Source organism: Dromaius novaehollandiae, chromosome 1 (genome assembly GCF_036370855.1).
Source record: "Dromaius novaehollandiae isolate bDroNov1 chromosome 1, bDroNov1.hap1, whole genome shotgun sequence".
NCBI classification, from domain to species: Eukaryota; Metazoa; Chordata; class Aves; order Casuariiformes; family Dromaiidae; genus Dromaius; species Dromaius novaehollandiae.
The window spans coordinates 102,654,665-102,680,555 of record NC_088098.1 but is presented as its reverse complement, the minus strand read 5'-3'; the positions used below and the strand labels follow the sequence as shown (position 1 = coordinate 102,680,555).

Below are 25,891 nucleotides of genomic sequence, written 5' to 3'. Positions count from 1 at the left end.
TTTCCAGCTGCTTGAAGAAATAATTTTATCTGGAAAATGAAGATAAGGACCATAAACAGCATCAGGGTCCCTCACAGCCTGGAAGCTGGGAATCATTGTCTTTGAGTCTGATTTACTGTCATGAAAATCTTTGGAAGAAAGATTCGTGATGTCTTAATTTCCATTCAATAACTTTTAGGTAAAAGCAGGTGGGAAAGACATACCAGTGACCCCTTTTGTTATGTTACATCGCAGTGTTGCAGTACTGTTTGCTGTTATGGAACTCAGCTTGTTCTGTGCGGGTTTTTTGGGGTGGAGTGGGGATCCAGCAAGTTTATGGGTGCCATTGTTGAAAAATATGTAATCTAGAAGATAATGACTTGAATGTACTTGCTCATATGAGCCTATGAGAATGGTCCTGAGCACTGTGAACTGTGACACTTAATAATCGCCCCCGAATCCTCATACATCGAGGGGTCTGCAGTGTTCTGCAGCCATAATTAATCATTTTGTTTTTAAATTCCATGTTGCAACCTGGCTGTAGCTTGTTCTACACCTTCTTCTAGAAAGTGGATTAAAATGCATCCTCTCTTTGCTCTTCTGTGGAGCCAGGAAAGATAGGATTGGGGTTTACCGCTAGAGACTTGCTGCAGCTAAGGAGGAGGAGCTGCAGTCTCTGTAGGTGGTTCAGCAGAGGTGCCTAGCACTGAGTATCCACCAAGAATTCTGGAGTGGCGAGGCTGAATGTTGTGAAGCTGTCTATAAGCTGCCTCTTCTGTCAGAGCAGGTAAAAGAGATTCCAGGCTGCTCAGATTTGTTATAATTGTCTGTGGTTTATAGCTGTGGCTCATGGAAATCAGGCACTGCTTTTGTTGTTTACACTGTGTTTTGCAGTAAATGAGTGTGAGGTGGCATGAGGTAAGAATGAAATAAACTTTGTTAGAAGTATGATAGAAATGATGTTGTGGCAGAATTCAGGAGCAGAGATGACCTCTGGGCTTCCTTGTAGCTTTTAAGTTTCAAGTTTCAACTATAACAAGAATCAATATGTGTGGGCTTCAGAATTTTGTATATATCTGGGGTAGATACAGACTGTGTTTTAACATCCCTTGCAGAGGTGAACACTTGCATTCCACTTCACTGCCTTCAAACAAAATCTCCTGATTTGTGTTATTTTACTCTTTCAGAAAACCTCTCATCTGATTCAACTCTCTCCAGCCCAAGTGCCCTGAATTCTCCAGGGCTGGGGATTGAAGGCTTGAACCGCAGGAGGAAGAAACGCACCAGCATAGAGACCAACATACGTGTGGCCTTAGAGAAGAGTTTCCTGGAGGTCAGTGATCCTGTTGCTCTGCTCAACTATAAAGAAATGAAGAAGCTTTGTTTGACATCCTATCTCCTAGAACAAAACTGTTGCTATGCTATTTAGGAAAATGCTTGTACTAAAGAAGGTGAATATAAAGACCGTGCTAAGAAGCACACAATCAGTATCGACTTCATTTTAATAAAAACAACCCCCCCCCCCCCACAACAACTCACTGGTTCTTGCAATTCATTGTCTCTGTGGTTTTGTGTTCCAAGTTACTGAGCAATAGATCAAAGTTTGACGTTATGCACATCCAAAAGAAGAAGGAAAAAAAGAGTACCCTTTCTGAAGATGGATAAATGGGATGGGTGACAGTCTAAACATACACAGTGTGAGGTCTTAGCTGGCCTTATGTTACTCTTGTAAGGTGTTTTTTGCAGCTATATGTGCAGGTAGCCTCTCTAGTTAGCCCCCTCAACCTACCTGTCTTGTGCTATAGATCAGGACGATTTGAGGTTCATATGGCCGCCGCTGTAGTTAATCTCTTTTCCTCCTCCTTTTCAGGAGATACTAAAAGAAAGATATCCTTATCAAGGTCTAGAATTCCTTGAGGGATTAACTCAAAAGTCAGATCTCTTCTCTCAAAAAGAAGCATGTGAGCTCAGTCTTCATCACCCATCTGCAGTGAACACAGCTTGCTGTTGGTAGTAATGTTCCTGTAACTAGGAAAACAGAGGGCAGAATTGCCTGTTATGATCTATGCCTGGTGTACCACTGACCAGGTTTAGATATAAAGTGCCTATCAAGATTTCTGCCTAGTGGAGGCGAAGTCTTTGTTGGCATGAAGGCATATCTGCACTTCAGTATAGATATAGAGTAGAGCTTTACATTGATGGGACTTCATATAAATTACTGAAATTTCTGATATCTCAAATTTACATGAGAGCTGGTCAAAGTTCACCTAAAGGACATGGTCATCTTAACTAGCTTTGACACCTGGCTCACCAAATGAATCGGAGCTTGATTACAGAAAGGTTATTTCCCTAGGAAACCCTGCGGATGCCATCCACATTCAGTAGCGCTCATGTTGGGAAAGTCTAAGGCAAATTGCAAGAAGACATTGGAAAGAAAAGGCTTATTCCCTGTGAAGTGAGAGAGTTTGGAGAAGGAGCTTGGAAGGAGACATAATTGGGGAGGATTGTAGGTTTTCAGTTTAATAATCTTGAAAATTTTCAACCAAATTGACAAAAGGATGCCTTGTCTATAAAGCGCCAGACATCTTGAAACCTGGAACTTTACCCAGGAAGAGGAGTTTATCTGGGATGAAAGGATTGTTTGAATGGCCTTTGAAGTCTCTGAAGCATCAAGCTGACCAAATCCTGCTTCTCTATGCAGTCCGTCTCCTTTGATAAATCAGAAAGGCTCCTTCCAGCCATGTGCTATAAAGTAAAACTTCAGAAGGTAATTTCACAGCTTTTCAAGTATCATCTCTTTCTCTCAGAACCAAAAGCCTACCTCGGAGGAGATCACCATGATAGCTGACCAGCTAAACATGGAGAAGGAGGTGATCCGCGTTTGGTTCTGTAACCGGCGCCAGAAGGAGAAAAGGATCAACCCACCCAGCAGTGGTGGAACCAGCAGCTCGCCCATCAAAGCAATTTTCCCTTGCCCAACCTCACTGGTAAGAATCAAGACTCTGGTGGCTCAGCTCACTGGAAAAGGTAGTTGTACTCTGCTCTTTGCAGAAGTTGCACACGCTACACCCTTCTTTGTACAGCAGACTTGTACTCACAAGTTTTCTCTGTGTTATATTGGCATTTTAAATATCTTACTTGTGCACTATGAAAGAGATAATGTTTACAAATCAGGCACTAGTTCGGCTTTCAGTTGGGTTGTTTTATTTAGCCAGCTCTTGAGTAAATATTCCGACTAGCAAATTTGTAGTCAGGGTTATTGCTTTGGAAATATGCCAGAAGATCATAACTGCTGTTTATGTCTGGATTGCCTCTTTGCCCAAACTTTTTTTGTAAAATAATAAAAAAATGCTTAACTGCTCTACCCCTCCCATCTTGTTCTTAGCTGCACTGATAAAGAGATTATCAGCAGTAAAAATATCATTTGGAGTTTAAGTCACATAAATCTAGTGATAGTGTTGTGTCACTTTTAGCCAGGAGTGATTTCTATCAAAACAGGAATGGAACAAAGGAACAATTCAGCTGATATTCATGTAATTAATTTCCCGAACTTGTATTTGCCTCAGGTAAACACAAACTTCATGAAAGTAAGAGTAACAAAACACATGCATCAAGGTTGCTTCAACTCCTTTGCTACCAATGTCCATGGAGGTCTGTTTTCATAAATAGAAACAGTAGCTATTAGATTTCATAGTAGCTATGCTAATAGGAGTGTGGTGGAATTTATGTAGCCTGTAGCTTTCCTTTTGTACTATTTATTCCACCCTCATCACTTTAGTAGCTAATATCTTTCAGTACTTCATTAAATCATTAGTTTTGGTGACATGTCATTCTTTTCCCTCATCCTTGTCTCAGGATGTGTGCATGCAACTTTTTGTTTCAGGGGAAGGGATGTATTAAATGTACTTAGTCTTTTTTTTTTCTTTTTTTTATTAGAAAGCAAGGTTACATGCCTTGCTACCAAAGCAGAGCATAGTGAGATATGTGATAGCTTTTAGTTACTGTGCAAGTTTCCTCAGACTGCAACTTAGGAAAACTTACCTGCATAAAAGAACTTTTACTCTTTTATGATAAACTACCATTGTATATGAGAAATTAACCACAAGTCTCTGTTCTTTCAATGATGTTTCACTAAAACATTTTCATCGTAAGCTTCCCTAAGACCATGCAACCACCCAAACGGGTGTTCCAGCCCCTTCCCCACCTTCACAACAAAGCTATGTGCTTTATTGATTCCTTGTGTCAGCTCTAGAGGTGGTGTGTCCATAGGATGATTGGGCTCTGTTTACTCGTGTGACTGAAAATTAAGCGTGCAACGTACAATGATCACTTTTTGGTGTGCACCCTGGCTGCACAAACGCTAGAGCTCTGAGGCAGGATTGGAGGGGAAGGCTCCTTTAATGGCAGCCCACTGCTGGATTGGCTTAAGTCAGTCACTGTAACCACACGGTTAGCTGTATTAATCTCAGGTTGTTCACTGCTCTGAAGTGTGGACTGTGACATTGGCCTTAACTATTGTAGGGACAGATGACACACGTGATGCGTTCATAGTAGGCTGCATTAGTTGGAAGTGTACTATGCATCTAGCTTTTCTTTATTTCATAGACTATTTGAGATGGACAGAAAGCTTTTAGATCTGTCCCAGTTGCCCCAGCTTTGTTTAAAATGTATGAAGCAGTTGACTTCCTATAAGAGGATAAGCAGCGTGAGAGAGATTTCTCTGATAATAAACTTAAGGTAAGAGAGGGGAATGGGAGGAAGGTTTTAGCCTATATTCTTAGATATGTTCTCTTGGGCAATCCTAAAGGATTCATTTCTCCCATTGATGTATAACAGCCTTCAAATATTACAGTCGGACACCATTTCTGGTCCAGAAAAAAATTCTTTCTCTGCTCATATTTATTTTTCCCTCATAAGCCAGTTCCTCCAGCCTTAAATTCTTTGGTGTTTCTTCTTTTTTCCTGAAACATCTTCAGTTTATTTGTAGCTTGTTTTTGTCCTAAGCTGTCCACAAGTAAAATTAGCTAATGTTGTATGAATGTTTTTAAATTCAGAGATCCTTCCTCTGGCACAAGGAAACTTGCCAAATTGGAGATCATAGTTTGGTTGAGTAAAAATGAAATAGTGTAGGACACATTACCCTAAATACGTTTGGATATGCTATGGTACCTAAACAATTTAATCAGAGAAAGAGAGATCTGGAGCTGGAAAGACGCTTACACGAGAAAGAAGCATACAGGAATAATATATATTATAACTCTTTCTATAAGAGTGACCGTTAAGATGCTGACTTCAGCAGGGGGAGAAGCAGGCGGCATCATGCCATTATAAGACTGTAGGTGTAATGGGTATGCTTCCCTTCAAATATTGAATGATCAAAAAGAGAGGTGATGCTGGTAATTAGAGAAGGTACTATGCTTGGTCTGTTGAAGGCTAACCTAATGGAATTATTAAAAAAAATGCAATTTATATGCAGTGTCTTCCCCAATATCTTCTTCAGTTGAGAATGGGAAGAAAAAAATCAAAGTCTAGTAGCTAACTCTTTTTCTGTTTAACAGTTGAGCAGTTATATTCTGTTTTGACCTCCAGGTGGCAACCACACCAAGCCTTGTGACTAGCAGTGCAGCTACTACCCTGACTGTCAACCCTGTGCTCCCTCTGACCAGTGCTGCTGTAACTAGTCTGTCAGTCACAGGTAAGATACAAGCCACAACAGTGATTTCAGTTTCTTCACAACTCACTTATCCTTAGTTGTCGAGTAAATTGCTATGTCAAACAAGTAATAAAAATTTTATGGCGAACAAGATTTTGCTGGATTTCTAATGGCCTTTGTTACAAGTTATTATTCAAGATAAATTTAGGACTCTCCGGGTTCTGCTGTCTAAGTTTTATATAAAGTGGGTATTTGGTTTTGCTGTATGCTATGTATAATGAGATGTGAAGACATTTTAGATGGATATCTGTAATCTTTGTGGCTGAAACTGGAAAATAGGGAAGAAAAGTGTTTTAATGATCACAAAAGAATCTTTGAGATATTGTGACTGTTGCTTTGTACATAGGTTCCAAGCATTTTTCTTCTCTCAACTTCTAAAAAGCTCCTGGGGTGATTTTTCTCACCCCACATTAACCTCTACCATTTGACCTTTTAGAGGTTTAAAAGAGGAATTCAGTATTAGTCACACTAGTATCCCAATACATCCTTTTCATTGTTACTTGTTACTCCACCATGAAACTTCAATCTTTGTGACAATTCAGCTGACTTTTCTGGGGATAAAATCACAGGTAATGCCGAAGTGAAAGATGCTACTTTGCACTGCTAGCTTCTAGAGCTCCTCAGTCATTTAGTTGCAGCCTGAGAGCCAAACTCAGCATTCCTTCTCGTTTGGACTCACAGTGCTTCTTGGTCCCAGAGAAATGTATGTTTGTCTCCCTTTCTGTTGGATGTGCAGTTCAGTTCAGGTGGGTAGTGGTTTCTGTTCAGTCATGTCTGTGTTTTGTACTGGTGTAACCAGAATCAATCTTCTAGGCACAACAGAAACCACCTCCAACAACACAGCAACAGTGATTTCAACAGCACCTCCAGCTTCTTCAGCAGTGACATCACCTTCCCTGAGTCCTTCCCCTTCTGCCTCAGCCTCCACTTCAGAGGCATCCAGTGCCAGTGAGACCAGCACAACACAGACAACCTCCACTCCCTTGTCCTCCCCTCTTGGGACCAGCCAGGTGATGGTAACGGCATCAGGGTTGCAAACAGCGGCAGCAGCCGCATTACAAGGAGCTGCACAGTTGCCTGCAAATGCAAGTCTTGCTGCCATGGCTGCTGCAGCAGGACTAAACCCAGGCTTGATGGCATCCTCGCAGTTTGCAGCTGGGTAAGGATGAATTTTTCACAACAGGTTCAGTGACAGTGGAGAAGGGAAGTCCTAGGTAAATTAGGATGGACTTTTACTTAGCACTATTTCCTGGTAGCTCACTTGACAATCCAGGCATCTTTCATCTCATATTCTGAGGGTTTACTTGCAGGTGGCAGACTTTGCCATACCCATAAAGGTAAACAAATATTATTTTCATTTGACAGATGAGAAAACTGTGTTGCAGCGATGTTGTGATTTGATAAGTCATCCATCCCATTGCAGAGCTTGACTTAAGAGCTGCAACTTACCAATGAACCATAGAATCAATTGTTCTACTAATAAAAATTGTGAGCTAGCATAGACTCACTTCACATCTCTGTGTTTATTTCACCATTGATCTCCATCATGATCCACAAGCTGTAAAAGATGCATGACTATATATTATTGAGGTTTTTAGTTTTAAAAATGTTGCTCTGAGAGATGACTTACTTTTTGTTTAGTTCCTCTTGATTTACTACTTTCTTGTCAGAATGTGGGATCGCTCTCTAACAAGTGGCAGTTTCCCCAAAATGCATTACAAGAATATTTTACAGCAAAAATCAATACAGCTCATGCAGTTTGAGTGCCTGTACTTCAGATACCTTGCTAGCCACACAGCTGAAAGACAGCTGTGAAGACTCTGCTCAAGATGTCATGCAGAAGAAATTAGAATAAACTGAAATGAATATCAGGCCCCACTCTCTGATTATTTATCTGTTTGTTTATTTATATGACAGTGTACTTCTGAACAGTGACCACCTTCTAAAAGTAACACTCCTTCTCCATGTCTTTGCTTCCTCTCCCACTATCTTGCTTACTGCAGAGGTGCCTTACTTAGTCTCAATCCAGGGACATTAGGTGGTGCTCTCAGCCCGGCCCTGATGAGCAACAGTACGCTGGCAACTATTCAAGGTCAGTAGTGTTCCTTTTAACACGTCTCTGTCTTATAACTTCAGTTTGTGTTTCATCTTTCTCTACCGAAAAAGAACACTGACTTTTCAGCAGTGGACATAAGTGTTTTAAGAGTCAAGCTTTTACAAAATTTAAATGCACAAACACATTTTATGTATCATAGAGTTAAGAGCAAGTCCAACTTTAGAAAGAGGATTAGAACTGTGTGTGATCTCACAGAAATTTACAGGAGGCCTTTAAGATGCAGAATGTGATCTGGCATTAATTTTGTTATTCTCCTTCCATAGGCATAGAGACACATACACCTCCAACAGGTTAGAGATCTGCTTTTCACAGCTCTTTCAGCATAAGCTTGAGCAGAGTTGCATAGTTCTGAGGACTGTAGCAGGAAAGTTCAGAGTAAAACTTGATCCTGGATCCTTCTACTCATATGTCTTAAAAAAAAAAAAGAAAGAAAGAAAAGAAAAAGAAAGAAAAAAGAAAAGAAAAGGAAAAAAAAAAGAAAAACCTCTCCTTATGTAAACCTTATGCACAACTTTAAATCCATACATCCTTACACAGAGGTCTGAAGATTTACTTTGGAAGTGCCATACAGCCTTATGTGTTCAAATACACACAAATAGTTTAACAAATCTTGTTTCCAGGGTAGAAGAAGGAGCTGTTCTGGAAAGTGTCACAGATAAATTTAGGAGATCATAACCCATGGCAGACTGAACCCTGTAGACCCGTGAGAGTAAATTCTAACAGTGATTACATGTCAGCAGTGAAAATGCTATGCTCAAGGTTACATGACCTTCTTCATCTTATGATAGCGGTCACTTCATGTGAATGCACATTCTGTCCCTTCGCAGTACAGGTTACCTGAGTGTACAGGTTTTCCGTGGCAGAAAACGTAGACCACCATTACTCTTAAAGTATTGAAGGAAAGCATGATGACATTAGTATAGAAAAAGACCACAGAGCCATTTTAGTATCTGCAGGGTCTTGTCCACTCTGTATAAAGAGGAATAGTTTAAAAAAAAAATGCAGGTACCTATTATGAGATGACAGATCGGCGGAGGGCACCTGTGATGGTGGAGAAAGGCCCATTATGGTTTTTAAGCTTTGAAAACATCCAACCATATACCTGTAATTTAATTCTTGGGTAGGATCATTAGAATTTTTTTAATTTTACAAAATTTGTATCCTGTGTGCTTAGCTGTATGTACTGAGCTTTTGCCAGCCACTTATTTTGGATATATATAGTATCACTTCATGGGCCTGAGGTACTGCATAGTTGAATTAATGTCATGCACTTACATGGTTACCGAGTTGAGTCCTTGGTTGACAGCATGTGTTTACTGTAGAGCTGAGTTTTTCAAGATGCCATGACAGTCTCTTTGCCAATGCATAAAGAAAAGAGAGTCAGGGTTCTGTATAAAACAGGCATTCCTGTCCATGTTTGCCTATAATCCATTAAAATATTACTTCCCAATGGAAGCCCTCTTATGTGACACTGTCTAGCTAACGAAACTGCAGATTCTGTATGTGCAGGGAAGTTTGTCGGAGAGAGGTAAATTGCACTGCAGAAAAATCTTTCTTCCCTAGTTGTTGAGATAGTGAAGGTACCTTTTATCTGTGGCAGCTCTGACTAGCTTCAGATAGCAAAATAAACTGGTTTTTAATCTTTTTACGCATGCTTGAAGTAAGAGAAACTATCATTAGTGGTGTAGAAAGCGCTCCTGTGAGAGGAGGAAAGCGCAGAGACCTGTTGCATGTAAGCACATTTTTGCATTATTGCTTACTGCTAATGTTTTCTCCGCCCTACTTAATTTTCCCTTTTTTAGCTCTTGCATCTGGTGGCTCTCTTCCAATAACATCACTGGATGCAACTGGGAACTTGGTGTTTGCCAATGCTGGAGGTACTCCTAACATCGTAACTGCCCCTCTGTTCCTGAACCCTCAGAACCTTTCTCTGCTCACCAGCAACCCGGTTAGCTTGGTCTCTGCAGCTGCAGCCTCCGCAGGGGCCTCTGGACCAGTCGCCAGCCTTCACGCCACCTCCACCTCAGCCGAGTCCATCCAGAACTCTCTCCTCACGGTGGCCTCTGCGAGCGGGGCCACGTCCACCACCACTACTGCCTCCAAGGCACAGTGAGCTGGGCTGAGCTGTGCTGCCAGCAGCCTGTTTCACTGTGCGGTGGGATTGGCTGCCAGCGGGGTTTATAAACTGAAAAATGTGATTGGCATCCTCTCGCCGTGTTGCTGGGGACAAGGGAGAGAAGGAAAAATATAAAAAACAAAAGCAAAACAGGAAGGATTTAAAGCTGGGACAGACATTTGCCTAATTTTATAATAAACACTGTCTTTTCAGGATCGCTTCATGGATCGGAGAACTTTCTAACCAAAAATGTAAAAAAAACAAAAAACAAAAAAACAAAAAAAAAACAAAAAAAGTGAAAGGACTACTTATCATTTCCAGCAGTCACAATGACAAGTTAAGGTGGGTTATCAACTCAAACATAGGAAGGGGATTTCTTGTTTCTTTTTGGTCTAAATATCTTTCTTTTTTAATTATCATTTTATAGGTCTGTTGTACAGGCCATTATGTCATACAAGGTGTTTATAATCGTATCAATCGTGTTGGGGGTTCCTTTCTTAACTGGTACAATTTAGGCAGGCCTGTATTACTGGTGTATCTCTATTATTATTATGATTATTATTATTATTATTATTTTTATATATATAGTTTGGACGCATTTGTCTTTTGCTCCTGGATTATTTTCAGCGAGCTCCCATGCCATGGGGGGAGGGTGGGAGGGTGGAGAGGAAGAATGGAGCACAAATAGACTTTCTGTCCTCATCTTCTGGGAATGTTCTGAGCAGTTTCCTCATCCTTGAATTTGTCCGATGGTTACTTAGAGGGGTCAGAAGAAGGCATTTTCATCTCTTGCGCAGGAAGCTCAGCGTAGCAGTAGAGATCATTGCGTGCAAACTTCCAGGCTGACTTAAGCTTTTTAAGCAGAGATAGGAATTCGTTCTGATCTGCAGTTCTCCTCCACTTGGTTACCTAGATTAACTGGCCAAATTCTGCTCTTGGCTTTGTTTGCATGGTTCCTTTATACTTCAGAGAGTGGGATTTGGCCTCCTGAGTCTAGATTGTGTGGCATACTGATGGCTCTTTTGTTCTGCTGATTTGATTTTGCGGTCGCAAACATACACAAATATTTAGAAAATGTTCGGTTACCCAAGCTGATTGGCTGTAAGTAAAACAGCGTTTACAGTCCTAGATTGCTGTCAGGTGAACTAGTGCAGGATGTCAAAAGGTCGGACTGTCCCTAATCACAGCAATATTCCTTTTCAGTTATTTCTGATGTTTCCAACATTGTGTTTGGAATAACTTCCTGCTAAAAAAGTGCTTCTGCCTGCAAAACACAGAAGCCCAAACTTTCGGAACAGAAGCTACCATCTTTTATGCTAACACAATCTAGTTGACTCTGGGGCTTTGCACATACCTTGGTGATCTCGTGTAGTCTCTGAGCTGTGATGTTGCTAGCTATGTAAAAATGACAATAAGCGTCTCTGACCAGGCAGTCGGGGCTCGCCTGCCACTGTAACTATCTTTTCAAGGTTGGTTCTGATCCATGTAGCAAAGAATATTTACGTGGATGAGGAAGAATAATGGACTGTACAGAAGTTAGATCTGTATATTCTTAAATATACAATCTAGTATCTGAACCAAAAAAAGATTTTTTTAAAAAAGAGAAGACTGGATCACTGCAATGCAGTTCACCTTGAGCTTTCCATTCCTGATGGATTTAAAGGTTTCTGCCATGTGTATAAAACTAAATTACTTTTAGCTAGCAAGGGTATTAGAAGAGTCCCTTCCCCACCTTTTTGTCACCAGAGTGTTCTGAAATAATGAGCTAATGCAGCTATGTTCATTTTGTTGATGATTCAGGGGGATCTTGGGGTTTCTCGCCCAAGATCCAGAAGGCAGCAACTTTAAACTCTACATATGCTTTGGTTTGTGACCGGAGCATGTGGGATTTGTGTTTGCACTCAAGTGGCAGAATCCCTTATCTCTTTTTTCCCCCCTTACCCATGTTTTTGCTCTGTTCATCTCTAACTCTCCACCTTCCTGTTTTACTGAATACTTAATTATCCCTAAAACTTCAAAACTAGTGAACTGCAAGCAGGGAAACTAACAAATGTCCGTCCACCGTTTCTAATGTGTTTTTGATTTTTTTATGTTTTATTTTTTTAAAACTAAGCTTGAACCAAAGTCAATTTCTAGCAAGCTGCTGTACTAATGGACTAGTTTGTGTAAGTGCAGTTCAGATGCAGAGAGGCGATAGATGCTACTGACAATTTCTTTTTCATTTGTCTTTTGTTTTTATTAATTTTATATAAAAGTTGCTGCTTGTTTTTAACCTTTTTTTTGGTTGGTAATTTGTATTATCCTTGGGGCAGACTCTTAACTTGATTTTAATTTGTTTTCTTTTGTTTGATGTGTAAATAGAATGGCAATGTCAGGGGATTATTAAATCCAACAGGTCCCACCCTCATCCCACCAGTATGGATAAATCTAGATATTTTTGATGTGCCTGATGTTTCTATGACCTCAGGCTGCGCAGAAGATCTTTAGGGCTATGCATAATACTGCGTATGTGTAAATTACCGACAGTAACAGCTTCAGAGCAGTAAAACGTATAGCTGGGTGAGCTTCAGGGAGGTAGGGAAGAAGTGGAAGAGGAGATGCTGGTACCCACTATGTTGATCTGGAGGCCCTAGCATGGACTACAGTTTCTACCAAAGGGATGCAAGTCCCATGGGACTTGTGTTCAGTGAAGTAAGAGGATGGGGAAAACTGCAGCTATAATGTTCATTTTTGAGTCTGAAAGTTCCTACTTACTTTCACACCTGTGCAAAAATATGATTTATCAGGAAGCTTTTTGTTAAAGGGGGAATACTACTGGTCTTTTTTCCAGTGTATCCTCTAATCCCTAACAGATTTGTGGTAGGGTGGGGGGGGGGGGGGGCGTGGCCCTTGCATATCTAGGAAACACAAAGAAAAAGGTGGGCCTTAAATCAGCATAAAATCCTCTCTCCAGTGTTCGAAGAGACTGTGCCGTTAGCTGTCTGAATGAGTTTTCATGTCCCATTCTTGCTGGTTTGTGGTTGGGAGAGGGTCTTGTTGAGTACATATCTGGAACACTAATGCAGCTTGGATGGTTTATTTATTATAAAAATCTGCTTTTTTTCCTGACTACCTTTGTATTGGTCACATGGCTTTGGTGTGAGCACCTTATACCCCCTTTCCCTCCTTCTCTTTACCCTGACACCCTCTCTGGGGCCCAGATTCCAGAGAATTTCTTAGCACACCTTTCAGAGAGAAACTGGAAACTCATAATAGCCACATATCTGGAAAGGGCTTGATTTTCCTTGGAATACCCAAACAGCGCACATCCCATGGGTTCAGTCACCAGCACGCTTTGTTTCAGTGCCAGTGTGCTCTCCTTTGCTGTCCTAAAACATCCCAGTGACTGACCGTAGCTCCTGGAGCCTGCTTTCATCCACATCAGTGTTTTGGCTCATGGATGCTGGCAGCTTCCAGAGTTTAGGTAGAGGACAAAAATGAGGTGGGCAGCAGGCACACCTCTGCCTAGTTACAGTACGTACATTATTGCAGAGCATGAAAGGAATATGCGATCAAGTACTAGAATTTAGCAGAAGCTTCTGTTTTAAATCATAATCATGCTGTCAGCATAAATTGAGGCGTCTGAAAAGAGACAACAGCAAATACAGAGCTAGTAAATACAGACCTTTGCCTGAGTTCTTGAGCATTTAAGACTGGAGAGTTACTGTCCCAGGAGAGGTCGCAAACTTGCCAACAGACCCACGGCACTTGTTTCTTCCAAAGAGACTAAGTTACCCCTCTGATTCCAGTTTCAGAGGGTTTATATGTTTGAACAAAGGTGATTTTCTATTACACACTAGAAGTCTTAATTCCTTAATATTCCTTTTAGGGGAAGGTTTTCTCTGAGAAAATTAATTTCCAGACAGTCTCCTAGCTGTACACTGAGACTCCTATATTGATAATGCTTTGTCAGCCAGGACCAAAAGAAATTTCCTAGCACATTAGGAAAGGTAATAGCATTTCTCTTCAGAGCACCAAGTCTCCTTATTTACAGATGTGTGGGTTGCATTTCATCGCTGCAAACGTGCCAAAGGGTGTATGCAGAAAAAGAGAAGGCAAGAAGCTCTCATTGTTGCCAAGAACGATTTTTAAAAAAAAAGAGAGAAAAAGAATTTATGAAGATACAGATACAGATATCCCCTAAAGGTCTAGAGAAACAATTTAGGAAATGCCTTCAGGATGAGACATTGTAGGCTGGTCATGAAAATTTTTGTCATATTACAAAAATTTATTCCTGTTTGGCTTTAGGAGAGCTGAACCCCTGAGAGTTCACTCAGTCTGTAGTCACAAGGATTCATGAACTGATCATAGAAGGTACGGACAGATATGACTGCTTACAAGAGTCACATTTGTCTACGTAAATCTCCTTTGGAGGATTTCTTTTGTTTCTGAATTATTGTGCATTATGTGTCAGTATAAGTACATTTTATCATGTACCTATGGGATGCTGTGTATGTGCATACACTCAAAAAAATTGTTGCCAGGATAGCATGATTGTTTCGTGCTTTTGTGCAAGTACTTCATTTTAAAGAGATTTTTGTCTGGCTCATAGGCTAGTGTCACTTCAGTTCACTTTTTTGTTTTTGTTTGGGTAACTTGTGAAGATGCATCATTTCTGCACTGCTTCTTAAAGTCCTCTGCATCAATAAGCAATTGTTGAAACCCAAGTTAAATTAGATTGAAAAAATCCAAGAAGTCCAAAAGTACCTTGAATGGAAAATATGAGCTCTGATGAACCATCAAGGAGAACATGCTCAAAAGTTAGTGATCTTCATGTAGGAATGTGCTGCTGCTGCTCAGTAGTTTTGTTTGAGTGCTAGTGAAAACTAAAAGGCCAGACCGTTAAGAGGAAGACGTTTATTCTGATTATTTGAATTCTAGACCTTTTAGAACATCAGAAGCTGCAAGTCTGAATTTTATCATGAAATGAACAGGCTGACAAAGAGATTTTCAATGAAAACAATATAGATTCTGATGTATTTGAAGTTGCAGCTTGTGATTTGTTGCAGCTTTTAGGTTAATAAGGGGGATGCTGGCATTGAGCAGAAGTAGCTCAGTGCAGAAGTGTCTGCTGATCTTATCACGCAAGGACAAATGCTCTCTCATAGTAGGGTAGCTTTTCACTTGGGCAAGAGCAATCCATTGCCTGTACTGTTACCCCTTTTCTTATTTTAATCTCATATACTTTACAGTGATCATTAAATGAAGTCAAAAAAATTGTATTTCTGATCCTTTGGCATCTTTCCAACATCTTTTAGGACAATTTATTCCGTTTTATCTTAAAAAGTGTAGAAATCAACAGTTTTGCTCAGGCAGGCATTAAGAGAATGGCTGTTAGCAAAACATGCTTGCAAAACTTCTCCATGCACATCCATGCCAACAGTTGAGTGAGTAGTAGAAAATTTCTTTTCTTATTTCTCTTGGAACCATAACCTAATGTTTTGGTTTGTTCTAATGTTTAAGTGTTACCTCTTGTAGTATAATTTGGCTCATCCCACCTTTCTCCAGCTGAGTTACTGAAGGAGGCAGCAGTGTTAATTCCTTAACTCTGTGATGCCCATTTCTGTGGCGCAACATTGATTGAAACAGAAGTTCCCTCTTTCTTTGTTGCAAACAGAGCAGAACCGCTGTTACAGCTGGAACCGTACCATAGACACACAAGTAAAAAAAATCTGATTTACCTGAAGAATCAATTGCTATTTTCTTAGATCAAAATTTACTTTATGAAATTCTTGAGAGAGACAAGTAGCTTTTTGAGGTCACTAGGTTGTTTTGGGACAGGCAAAATACTGTATTTAGTCCAAACTTTCGATGATACTTGGTTTTAAATCAGTAGTTTAAAATGTAGGTCAATTTATTGTCAAGTTAGCTGTATTAACTAGAGTCAGTATTCCTGACTGTTCCTGTTCTCCCTCTCTCCAACAGTTAAATGATGTCTGTTCACAGGGCATGGGCACATCTGTCGGATGTTCACATGAATATTGAATACAGTGGAATGTTACCAGAGGAATAACCGAACCTGCTGACCCCCACTGGATTTATGGTTGTCAGTCTTCATGTAGCCTACTCGAAATTTTTACATTTTTGTAACAATACCTCTTTTTACTTCTCCCTCCCTTTCCAAAATGCTAGAGCAATACAGCTTTCAAGATGCGTAATTGCAAAGGCTCTGCTCTCTTCAACTGTTAAATCTAACTGCTGTTGCTGCCCATAATTCTTTCCCTTCTTTCCAGTGGGGACACTCCTGGAATAGTTCAAAGATTTTTGACAGAGGAGTCCTTCCTGTGAAGAGCACTGCAACCCATACCTTTCTTTTAGGCTTATGTAGTTCATACAGAGAGATTTCATAGGGCTGTAGAATTGTAGACACTGTAAAACAATGCAGGTCTGTTAACTGACCCATGGTTTTCAATTTCCTAAAATATTCATATCTTTCACTCCATGTTCAGAACAGGATATGGTTCCTTCTATGTCACTGAAAGTAGTTTTAGCCCTTGAGAACAAGGAAAAGAGGAAAATTCTGTACTTACATATCTTTACAAACAAACAGACTAATGCATGAAAAAGGACTTAGTCTTTTTTCGGTGTATGTGTCATCATTCAATCTGTCTCCCACTTCTCCTAGTACCCTCTTAGTGGGTAAGTGCTGTGAGCCTTCACCCCCATGGGATGCTGTTAGAAGGGTGTTATGAAGATTGCACTGGAACTACAAATAATTTTACGATGGGAGACGGGAGAAGATGCTTTTTAGTTGAGCAGACAAATAAGGTCAGGAAGTAGAATGTATCAGGTACTTCTTTTCTGACCAATTTCCTATTAGCAAAGCAACTACCGGGCTTTACCTCGGGGCTGTTTTTAGTTGTGTCTGTGATATACTGCTAATAACGTAGTCCTTAATTAGAGTGATCTGGGCCTCCCCTTCTCCTCCCCCCTCACTCCTTTTTCCTTCCCCCTGTCTGTCCTCAGTGAAAGGTAGCACCGTACAGCTCTGAGAACAATACTCGTGGGTAGCAGCTGGCTTCTGGCACCTTCATAAAATACCTCAGCATAGCTTAGCATTGTCGCAGAACTGGTTTTAAACTGAAAAAATCAGAAGAGAAAAGCAAACTTTATAAATAGTGGAGATAATTCTAGCTGTAGAGTTTAGTTGAACTGATGTTTATTATGATTGATAAACATGATTATGCTGTATGTATTTGAGATCCTGTTTATAGGTTACAACTTTATAGGGTCGGGTGGGGGTGGGTGGATGCTGAGGGGCAGAGAAAGGGGGTTGACTGTGTTAGAAGGAAAATGTTTGCTCATGAATTTTTTTCCTTGTATCTGTCTTGCCAAAGGAAACATTTTGTCGCTCCTGGGTTTGGGATTGTTGTTTGGTTGGTTTATCTGTGGTCTAATCTGCAGCACAGCACGTGGTGGCATGCAGGTTACTGATTGGGTTGCTGTTCAGGGTCCTTTTGAGTGTGCGCACACTTCCCTCCCTCCTGGCCTTTCCTTATCCTTCACTGGGATGTAAAGATTAGGCAACGTGTATATGGGAGGCTTGGGGGAAAGAAGATGGCTGTATTGGGTTAGAATCAACCTAGGTGTAAATCCATTTCAGTCAGTCGAGTTGCACCAGAGCCGAACTGGGTCCATTGTGTTCAACTCTGGGGGAGGGAGAAGAATGGTTGTCGCATCTTAATCTATCTGGGAGAGCAAAAGTGAAACAGGTTCCTTTTATCCCCCTTGTCTTGTTACTGAATGTAGGGCTTGTAGTGCTTGATAATAGGTAGAAAACTTTTTAAACACTTCCTTTTCTAATAGCAATGCTAATCCTGTCTAGACCAAAAACTATGAAAGAAAAACCAAACAGAGAAGTGGAAGCTCACCTACTCCTAACACCTGGCTGGTATGCCTGGAAGGGTTGAAATACTGTGAGACAGTCATGGGAGAGGGGAGCTTTGGGGGGTTGTTTGGAGAGGGAGTGGATCGTTCTCCTGGCAAATGTCTTGGTATTGGAGCGGGAGTAGCAGAAAGAGCGAGTATTACCTTGGGAGGGTTTTGCAGCCCCTTCATCCAGACCCCAAGGCTCCCTTCTCATTTCCCTTCAAGGCTCATGGAATGGGGGAAGAGCAATGTGTGTGTGTGTGAGTGCGCGCGTGAGTGCACGCGCAGGTGTGCATGTGTGTGGTGATCTAGAGAGGTGGGTTTCTAAAGGAGCTCGACTCCACTGGGGAGGGAGAATTCCCAGTGGCCTCGTAGGGAACCAAAGGCACTGATAAGTTGTCAGCTCTGCTGTTTTCAGAGCGGGTAAGAGGAAAAGCTGGGTGGTTTTCTGAGCTTTGGGTCAGTGTCCCTTTCTGTAAGGACCTCATCTCTTGCAGGTGCTCCCACCTTTTCTGCATAGAGTGCTTTGGCTCTGTGAAGACAAACTGCGTGCGGGGCTTGCCCGGTGCTGCAGGTCTTGGGCTAATGTTGGAATGCAGTCAGGGAAAACTGTTTCTTTCCTTCGAATGTGGAAGCAGTGTAGTCCAAGGTCAGAGTCCGTTCAACAGCTTTGCGTATGGTCTTTCTCTTAAAAGGTGGGGGGACCTTGAAGACTCCTTTCTTTACTCCCCAAAGTAGCCTTGTACATTTTCATGTATTGTGCTATTGGGCTGAGTTGTTGTATCAGTGAACTTGGTGAGCTCTTGTGAAGAAAGGGAGGAAGGAAGGGGGATAGACGGATCGTCCAGCTTCTCTTCCTCCAGACGCCAATCGGGTTGCAGAACTTCACTGAAAGCTTTACTAATAGAATTGTTGTTCTGACATTATGTAAAAGTGGTATTAATATTGTGTGACTTTTCAAAGAGCTAGTTAGATTTATAGGTAGGTAATAGGGATATTGAAGAAATGACTTCTCAAAGAAAAGAGCACTTGGAACAAAAGAAGTGGAAAACAAGGTGTGCTTTAAGGAAAACAAATCTGAGGAAGGAAATGAAACAGCTTGTGGGAGGCGAGGGAAGACGATACCCTTTGGCGTTCCTGGCTGCTGAGGCTCAGCCCCAGAACTGGAACACACCCCCTCTGCCTTATTTCATCTCTCTACCAAACAGGACATTGTCAAGTAGCTCAGACCAAAATGTTGATCTGTCTTAAAACTGTTTCAGTCTGCTGGTGAATGTTTTCCTGCAGAGCTTTGCATACAACCATGAAATATTTAATTTACCAAGTTAGCTTCCCCTTTCCTCCCAAAACTGACTGTTGTGGGCCAACTTCAGGATTCATACTACCTTTGCTGAATTTTGTAGCAGCAGCTACTTAAGCCCTGTTCTCTGAATATGATAGCGTTGTGTGCGGATGAAGCTGGCATGCTACGGTGCTATAGAAATGTGAAATTACCTAACAGAAGGGATCCTAAGGCACTGGAAACCGCATGCCAGTGGTTCAGTCATGGAGATCAAGCCACCCCCTTGCAAAATAATTCGAGAATGAGAGCACCCGTGACGGTGTCCAGAGAACAAGGCAGTTAGGACAGAAACTTTAGTTCTTTCCCCATTCGCTCTCCATGTGTTGGCCTCTGATCCCGGTGCTCCCTGCACTCGAGTGAGTCAGAGGGCAAAACGCAATGCTGGAGAGCCGGAGATCAGCCCTGCTCCCTGTGAATTCATGGGGAACTGGGCTGGGCCTGCCTTTGGAGCGGGGAGAGGAAGGGATCACTGCAGAGCTGTGAGGAGGTGGTTGGAAGAGGCCCGGAGCAGCGCCGGTGCCCGCGGGTGCCTCGCTTGGCCGCGGTCCGTAGGAAGGATCCACGCAGCAGCGTCCTCGTCCCCGCCAGTGCTGTTGTTCCATTTCCTTCCTCTGTGGTAGTGTCTAAGGCTAGGTGTGAGTAGGTGTGGGGTGTTTATCCACCACAGGTACAGGAGCTGTCGTATACCTCATTTCTAACTCGTAACTGAGTAACTTGCTTTAACTTTCTCCAAACCCTACAGAGTTGCCAAGTCTGCCCTCTCTCCTTTGATTACCATTGAACTCTGGCCTATAGCACCCCGTGACCTGCAACCTGGGGAGTGACCCCCTAACGCCTCTGAATGTCGCTGCTTAAAAGCTACTGCAAAGTGAGGGCAAATTGCAATCTTATCTTATTTCGTTTGGTTACCAGGGGTCCTCTTGAGTAGTCTGTGAATATCTGCCCCTTCCCCTCCGCTCCGTGTAAAAGGGCCACACTGCCTTTCCCACCCTGTGGGAGCTGCCCTGGGGCTATGCCGAACTCCAGGGCCTGGAGGCTCTCTCAGCCCAGTGCTGCATACACGCTACTCGCTTTTATTAACATGACCAAAAAAAAAAGGAAAAACCTCCGAATATTTAATTTTCTTCTTTATTATTTGACAATCCTGTATCCCTTCCCCACTCCCCAGCCTGGCCAGAAGCTGTGCCCTTAACCCGTTCCATCTTTACGTTGAATGTAGTTCCCCTACCCCCTGGGAAAGAGAAGCTTTGTCGGGTCACGGTGGCTGCTATAAGTCGGGAGGGGGCGGTTTCTTTGTTTTGTTTTGTTCTTTTAAAATTTCCAGCCAAAACCAAAGATTTCCTAATGATTGTATAAACTCAAAACAAACAAACAAACCAAAGACAAAGGGCGTCTTCAGCACCAAGCCCACCTGTGAGGCCGGTCCGGTTGGGGTGAGGGTCTGGGGGGCGGCCGGCCCCAGCGAGGGGGCACTTCCCCGGCCAGGCCTCGGGGAGCATCTGGGCGAGCAGCTCGCCAGCAGCACCGTGGGGCAAAGGCTGGGGTACGGGCGCTGGGAGGGGGCGGTGGGGCGGCCGGGGGCTTCGCAGGCGGGTTGAGGAGCTGAAGACATGGGTGCAGGATTGGCTGCTCTGCTGGGTGCTTTAACCCTCTGGGGGCTGGGTGATGTTGATTAATACACGCTGAGGTGCACTTCTGAGCTTCCCCCCTCCCCCTGTCACTGCTTGGAAGAGGCTGTCCTGTTGTGAGAAATCCCTGAAAGACGAAGAAGCTTTTCATTTCTCCTCTAATTCCTTTTTTTCTATATTTCATTTCTTTTTGCAGCACCACTGTGCAACTATGCATTGTATTTCTCAACCTTTTATGCTAGGTAGATGCCTGTGACTTTTTAACTTTTGGGGGGGGGATTGCAAATGGAGGAACTTTTTACATGGATCTTTTTAATCTCAGTTGATTGGGGGGTGTTTGGTTCTAGGGTCATACAAGCTCTATCCCAAAGCAAAATCCAAATGTTAATATTATTAGCCTGATGCAGATACCAAAGATAATTTCTTTCCTGCAGAACCTTAGACTTGTGTATTAAGTACGATTACCCAGCACTTGCATTAGTCTAACCTCAGTAATTCCAAAGCTTAGATGTATATTTTGGTATATTTCTGGGATATTAAAAAATTGTCGTTTAAATTCTTGTTTGTTTCAGTGTAATGCTCTTAAAGTCATAGCATGGAGATAACTGAACTTGTCCTATTCTTAGTAGTTTGAAATAATAGTATTTTTGTATGTTTTGGGTGTGTCTATGTATGTATTAACATAACAGTTTTCACTGCCTAGGTGTTCATAAATAAAAAAAACTAAGGGTTTTTAAAGTGTACATAATATTCCATGAAGAATTTCCACCAGACTGCCAATTCGGATTGCATTTTCACTGATGGCCGCTCCCAACTGGGATTCTTTCTTTCTTTTTAAAGAGACAGCATATTCTTTTCTTTTTTTTTCCCATTGACCTGAGGCTCTTTCTCAGAGTACAGGGTTCTTCACTGTTTTTAAGGGATGGGCCAGAGGAAAAATAGCTTAAATTTCATTTTTTAAAAAAAATTAACACATTAGTTTGAAAACTACCCCTTTCTGTGAAGAATTGGGACTTGAAAAGCAAGCCCTTTCTTCTAAATGTGGCAATAGTTTTCAAAGAGATGATGATCTGTGAACGAGTACAGTGTCTGGGCAGTCTGTTTTTCCTTCTTTTCTAAAAGAGACAAATTTTCAGTCTAATTGTTTAACTGCTCTCTGCAACTGCCTAGTTACACTGGCTTGGAATTTTGTTTTTCTCTCGCCCTTCCTCGTATACTGCATTCGTACACTTCAGGTCAGCAGAACACTTGAAATCAAGGGCCGTATGGGAGTAGCTGTACCTAAACAAAACACAAGCTTTTCCTGAGACTGAAATGTGAATGTCCCACACATTTCAAAGCCTCACTGTTCACACTGGGGGTGAGGAGGAAGGCAAAATGCTGTCTCTTTAAAGATATCCTTTATTATTATTATTTTCCCAGTGGTTGCCTACAGATAGCTGTAGGCATTGAGAGATTGTGTAGATTACAGTAAATCAGGATGAAAAGGTAGATTTTGTGTAGATGCATTTGTCTGCTGTAATTTTTTATATATATTAAACTTACTGTAATTGTACAGTTCATTTCTGTTGTAAACATCATTAAACCATTTTCCAAGTGTTTTAACATGTATGCACTTGTTTGTGATTTTTAAATGTGTCAGGGGAAGGGTAATTCCCCTTCCTCCCACTGCTCAAACTGGGCCAGAAGGCTGTTCTTTCATGCTTTTTGTCTTGTCAAAAGATAGTAGAGTCCAGGTTTTTTGCACTCCACTAGAAGCTTTTGTTCCACTACTTCTGTATTATCAACTCTTCTTCTAAAAGAAAATCAACAGCCTTGATTGCTTCCTGAATGCAAAGAGAAGACTCAGTTTGCACCAGTGGTGAGTGTCCCCAAAACAGCTATGTTGGATGCTTTTTGAGATCAGTATTCACGTACATATTAAGAGATCTTTTTTCCCCTAAGAATTTCTCCCCTGCTATTTAGTGGTTGATGTTTTGTGATTGCTGAAACTCTTGACTTCTACATCTTGCAAATAGGATATTGTGATTTAAAAAAAAAAAAATTATATTTTCAGTAGTTTACTCTTTGTTCTTGAATCAAGAACAAGAGTGCTTTGCCACTGCAAATTTACCTTAGCCCTTGCAGCTTAGTTATTTTAGGTATCACACAATTTGCTCACATTTTTCTTGCCTTATTGCTGAGGAACAGTAAGAGATCCAGGAAATTCTTGGCAAGGCCTTCCATTGCCATGCTTGGGTAGTCTCAGTCTACTTTTTTGTGCTAATTTACTGTCTTTGAAATATTCAAGAGATACAAACACTTACTGCAAATACAGTTTTACTGCTTAAGAAATTTAGGCACAGCCTTGTAATTTACATAACAGCAATTTCAGCAAGCTTCTCTGCTTGTAACCCAGTCTTTTAAAAAATTAATACGAAACTTCATCTTAGCAGTGTCGGCATGAGCAGCTCTTGTTCCCACAGTTGTGTCCCAGCACTGCTCTCTCTGTCAGGACTGATGAAATAAACCGGTCAGCTCCTGACCAAGTTAAAATAACCTATATTTTTCCGGGCTATTTTTAGCCTTGGTGAGTTGCTTGTAGGAGTTCATGACATAGTCTTGTTAAGTCACTGGCACAACTGAGGATGCAGCAGGAGCTGAGTGTGGCTTTTATAGTCCATCTGACAGCATTTTTTCAAACTCACTTGCCCCCATGCCTACAGTGATTCCTCCCAGGAGGCATTTGGAGGTGCTTCTGCTGGAATACTGACCTCACTGGTCTTGCTTAGGAGATCACGCTGCTGGTGGCTGTTGGTCCAGCCAGCCTAAATGGTGTCAGCTGATGGGCTGGTACAATTCCCACAGCTGTCCACTGCACGCACGCACACACACACACACATACACACACACACAGCATTGCCACTGCCTTTATTCATTCATCAAAAATGCATTATATTATTGACTACTACCACTTCGGAATGACATTTGCATCATCTTTTAATAGTACCTTGATGGTAGACTGATTTTGAAACTGCATTTCCACTGGCTTGAATACAAAGTAGCTATTGCCAGCAAATGATTAATTTGGTTTGTTTTTACATTAGAATTATCACAAAAGTTTTTATACAGGGAGACTATTGTGCAGTGATGTTTGTAGATGTTGCAAATGAGAGGGGCAGAAGTGAAGCAAATACATCCTTTAGCCAAATGGTATTCTCTACTATGAGGTTTCCTGGCTTCTTCAATATTACTCACTTTTAGAGTCTACTCTCCTCATTTTCACTGTAACAGGGGTATCTTCTACCTTCTGAGAAATTTATTATAGTGGATACCTGGCTCTTGTTTAGTTCCATTTGCTGAATGAGTGTCACTGCCATTACTTGACCTTTTGTTGGAGCTTAGTACTGATTTCCTTCATACTAAACAGGTAGGTACAGCTGGCCTTTGTGCTCTGTCCTTCACTACAGTAACATTGCATCACTTTTTACAGTTAAAGAAAAAAAACCTGTCCCCTGTTAAAGCAGTTTCTAAAATGTAAATTTAAACCAAAAATTTAGCTGGCCTGTGTCAAATGTTTTTATCATAAATAATGCAGGAAATAACTACAGCCTTATCCTTACAAGGGTCTTTAAATGAAACAAAATCATAATTACATGACCCCTGGAAGGCAAGTGAGAGCTAGGGAAACAGCTCAGTCAGCAGGAGAACCCAGGGATCCAATCTGGTCCCACAACACAAATCTTACAAAAATCAGCCTAATAACCACTATCATTGGAAGTAACTAACTATACAGATATGTACATTTTAATAGCTAAAGCTTGCAGTTACGTGATTCAAGGGGGAAAGGAGAAGGTGCTGACCAAGTCCAGATGTATTCCCTCTGTGCACAAACCAAAGTGGTTTGTTGCACTGAGAAAATGCACACTGCCTGGATCAAAAAGGCTTTTCCCTTCTCTCCTTCCCCAAAGCAGGTGGGCATCTCTCACTTTTGCCCATCCCCTCTGTGACTCCCACTTAGCGGGGGGGCAAAGGCTGCATCGGGAGCGCATCATAGGTGTCCTTGGTTGCTGCACTGAGACCCTAGAGAGAAGGGAAGAAAAAAAAAAAAGAGGTGAGGTAACGGTGACTGGTTAGTTCTCCCTACTTGACTGATCAGGAGCAAGTTGGCAGGGACTCAGTGGCATAATACTAAATTTTTTTCCTATGGGTTTTTTAACTTATGAGTGTTTCCTTAGTCCTTGTATGGTGTCAATGGCTATCACTTACTTGAAGGCAAGACACATCCTGAATAACTGTTAGGAGTACATGACTACAGCAAATCATCCTAACAGGTTATGCAGTTCCTTAGAGTACATTTTACTTGTGTATTATTGGCTGTTAAGAGCTAACTGTTGCCAGAGTGAGCCTTGGCTAATAGCAAAATGAACAGACGTCAGATGCTGAACATTGCTCTATGAACTTCTCCATAATAATTTAGAAGGAAAGTTGTTGGATGCAACATGAGGTAAGTTGGCAGTGGGGCTTCAGATGGCAGATGAGGGAAGCATCCCATCAAGCCCCTTCCTGCCACCGTGTGGACCATCTGCTCTGGTGCTGGTAAGTCAGCTGTAACATGCGAGTTGCGTATTGCTGCCTCCTTGGAGCCAACTACTCCAGGAGCAGCGTAGAGCAGAACATGGGAGAGTCTCAGGTTATGGGTCTAAGAGGCTGCTTGAGCAAAAGTAACTGGAACTTTCAAGACTGAGGCCTTAGCTAGACATGGTGCTTGCTTGTACAATTTCTTGCTACTTCTGTTAGGAATATTTACTGGCAGCAAGGAGGTCTCAGCACAGTATAGAGTCATGAGAGCTAATCTGAACAAAACCTGTACTATAATTTGAATATATGGATAGGGTAGTGCTTTTTATCAGCTAACTGTGACTATCTTGGTAGAGCAGATTTTGAAGAAAGGTGCCATTAGTTATGAGTATGGCCATGTTACAAGAAAATTCCCTGCTGCACACTGTATCAGAAGGATAATTTTTTTTTGTGATCCTGAGATATCAGTGGCAATGTACAGGCTTCTATGGGGAACTGAAATGCATGTTTTGGAACAAGTGTGCATGGC

At 41.6% G+C, this 25,891-nt stretch overlaps 2 protein-coding genes across 7 annotated transcripts in view; one reads left to right on the top strand and one right to left on the bottom strand.

Annotated features, from left to right (window-relative positions):
- POU2F1 (POU class 2 homeobox 1) overlaps positions 1-22,413 on the top strand; it is a 121,231-nt gene extending 98,818 nt beyond the window's left edge. For all 5 annotated transcript variants that reach the window (XM_064522612.1, XM_064522609.1, XM_064522591.1 and 2 more), the window contains 6 exons: positions 1,167-1,312; positions 2,787-2,966; positions 5,569-5,674; positions 6,506-6,851; positions 7,696-7,784; positions 9,611-22,413. In XM_064522612.1, coding sequence (XP_064378682.1) covers positions 1,167-1,312; positions 2,787-2,966; positions 5,569-5,674; positions 6,506-6,851; positions 7,696-7,784; positions 9,611-9,921 — 1,178 coding nt within the window. In that variant the 3' untranslated portion in view covers positions 9,922-22,413. The remainder of the gene's footprint in view (positions 1-1,166; positions 1,313-2,786; positions 2,967-5,568; positions 5,675-6,505; positions 6,852-7,695; positions 7,785-9,610) is intronic.
- A 691-nt stretch (positions 22,414-23,104) lies between these two features.
- Positions 23,105-25,891, bottom strand: part of CD247 (CD247 molecule) — a 61,708-nt gene continuing 58,921 nt past the window's right edge. For both annotated transcript variants that reach the window (XM_026093281.2, XM_026093282.2), the window contains exon 8: positions 23,105-24,864. In XM_026093281.2, coding sequence (XP_025949066.1) covers positions 24,799-24,864 — 66 coding nt within the window. In that variant the 3' untranslated portion in view covers positions 23,105-24,798. The remainder of the gene's footprint in view (positions 24,865-25,891) is intronic.